This window comes from Rhagoletis zephyria, unplaced genomic scaffold (assembly GCF_001687245.7).
Source record: "Rhagoletis zephyria isolate East Lansing unplaced genomic scaffold, Rhagoletis_zephyria_1.1 Rzeph_scaffold_00658, whole genome shotgun sequence".
Taxonomy (NCBI): domain Eukaryota; kingdom Metazoa; phylum Arthropoda; class Insecta; order Diptera; family Tephritidae; genus Rhagoletis; species Rhagoletis zephyria.
In genome coordinates, this window is record NW_016157742.1 from 208,602 (window position 1) to 211,175 (window position 2,574).

General features: G+C 31.4%; 1 protein-coding gene across 2 annotated transcripts in view; it reads right to left on the reverse strand.

The window, feature by feature from the left end:
* Positions 1–2,266, reverse strand: part of hth (Meis homeobox homothorax) — a 122,327-nt gene extending 120,061 nt beyond the window's left edge. For both annotated transcript variants that reach the window (XM_017613420.1, XM_017613419.1), the window contains exon 1: positions 1,679–2,266. In XM_017613420.1, the coding sequence (XP_017468909.1) occupies positions 1,679–1,693 (15 nt within the window). In that variant the 5' untranslated portion in view covers positions 1,694–2,266. The remainder of the gene's footprint in view (positions 1–1,678) is intronic.
* Between the last annotated feature and the right edge of the window lie 308 nt (positions 2,267–2,574).

Sequence of the window (2,574 nt, forward strand, 5' to 3'; positions counted from 1 at the left end):
TTTTCAATAATATTCTGAAATAGGGCGTTTTTCAATCAAATTTTGAAGTAAGGCGTTCTTGAAAAGTTTTCTGAGATAGGGCGTTTTCGAACTGGCTGCCGAGATAGGTCGAACTTCCACTCAGCCATCGATATATTTTTATTAGTCAGAATACCATGTTTTAAATATTAAGTATGCCGTTTTTCAAATTCCGAACATTAATATTGTACCTATTTTTGGCCACTTCGAAAACATTGTGAGACGTTGATTAAATTTTAATACATTTTTTTTTTAAATTATTTAATTTTTATTTAATTTATATTTTTACAATTTCACCTGTGGGTAAACAAATCTTACAAAACATTTTTAACCGACTGCCGTTGAACTAGAGACTAGAAACTTTAAGGTTGGCTCAGAAGCCAATGGCAATGCAATGTGAAATATGAATTAGTCCGGTAGGTGGCGCAGGTGTCGAGATATTTGAAAACTCGTATTTATGGTCCGATATTGTTCGTCCTATTTGGAATATATATTATCTACCTAGTATTTAAAAGGGAATAACTACACAGTCGAGATAGTTGAAAAATTCGTATTTATGACCCGATTTTTTTTTTCATATTTAGAACTTGTTATAAAGCTTTAATAGACGGAAATAACTACACAAAAACTTTTGCCATTAGGTGGGGCGGGTCAATTTTTCTTTTTTGCTACTAACCACGAACAAAAGCTTGTCTTAATTTTTTTTTAATTACTTGTTTAAATTTTATTTAATTTTTCGTTTACGTTACTAAATTTTTTTGTTTCGTTTTACTCTGACTAATTTTATTTTTTAGTTTTAGCATTCTTTTTATAATTTTGCATTGCTTTCAAGTTCTCTTTGGGCTAGGATACTGACTTGAAATAGAAAAGAAATTGATATTATAATCAGAGCTGAGCATTCGAATTAAATTATATGTGTAGTATAATTATTCGCAAATAATTTAGTTACGACTGAATTAGTCGGGAATAAATTTCTTATGTTTAAAGGTTTCGTGTTTTTATTCGTTTTTTTTTTTTTTAATAATTTTTTAAAACTCGATTTGTACCACACTGTGCAACGATTTACTTTTATTTCTATTGCCACCGATTCTCAGTTAGTTTAACTCTGTTTGCTGTTTCATCAAGATTATTACTTCTTTTATTTTCTAATAACAAATAAAATAGTTTATCTGTCATTCGAATAATTTTTCTTTGAATAAACAAAATTACATATGTATTTATTATATGCGAATAATTAGGACAACTATTTATTTACTTGTTATTTGTCATGCGAACAAATTTTGCCTAACTCTGATTTTGATTGGCGCACACATACGTATATGTTTTTTTTTTATTAAATTTCAAAGCTTTTTTCATTTCTATGTTTTAGTTTCCTTGATCCTGATTTTCTTATTTACGCACGCAGAGGTCTGCAAAGTAGTGCCTTTCATTTTTTCGCCTACAACCCACACACTTAGCACCGCACTCTGATGACACTCCTATCTATTGCCAGCAGCACAAAGTTGAAAAAAAAAATCATTTATTTTTCTTCAACAAATTTACCGTCGCTAAATGCAAGCGACAAAAGCAACGGCGAACCGACCTTTACGGCAGAATTATGCCGTTAAACTTAAAATTCACGCAATTACCCAAGTATGTTTGTATTTAATTTCGTACTCACCCTAGGTTGAGCCATTAATGCTCTGGGAGCGATGTCCAGCCCGACCTGTGCCACTTTTGCAAGCAGCACACGCTGTGCAACGTTTGCCGAGTTGTGGTTTTCTGGTTGAGGAGTTGTTGAGCTTTTAGCTGGTGGGTGGGTGCGGCGGTCACTTTTTGGCTATGTGGCCGGCTCGCAAGTCCACTTTACGCTCCTTGTCTATATAGTATTTTTAGATGTTTAATATTTGTTTGTTTGTTTCTTTGCTTTGCTATGAATATTCTTAGGAACACTTCACTGCAGTTTTCGTGCACTTGCCTAGTTGCATGTATGCTTGTGGCATGCAACCTTGCATTAATTTTATTGCAAATCTTTTTTTGGCTTCTTCTCTACAGTTTGTTCACTTTGATTTTTTTATTTATATGTATATGTAATTTACATCAACACAGGCACATTTGTTTGCAATATTTTTGTGTTTTTTTTTATGTTTCTTTTTGTTTTTGTTAAGCGACACACGCGACGGTAAAACGCGACGAAACGAATAGGAAAATTATTGCAAGTAAAATATTTTGTTTTTCTTTGCTTTAAATATGCTTTTCGTGTTTTTTTTTTTATGTTTCTTTTTGTTTTTGTTAAGCGACACACGCGACGGTAAAACGCGACGAAACGAATAGGAAAATTATTGCAAGTAAAATATTTTGTTTTTCTTTGCTTTAAATATGCTTTTCGTGTTTTTTTATTTGTGAATATTGCAGCTGATTGTTATTTATTTTTATAGAGTATTCCTTANGTTTTTTTTTTTATTTGTGAATATTGCAGCTGATTGTTATTTATTTTTATAGAGTATTCCTTACTTCTTCTGCTTCTTGTTCTTAAAGTGTACTTTATTGTTAATTCAATTTTTAAAATCGTATACA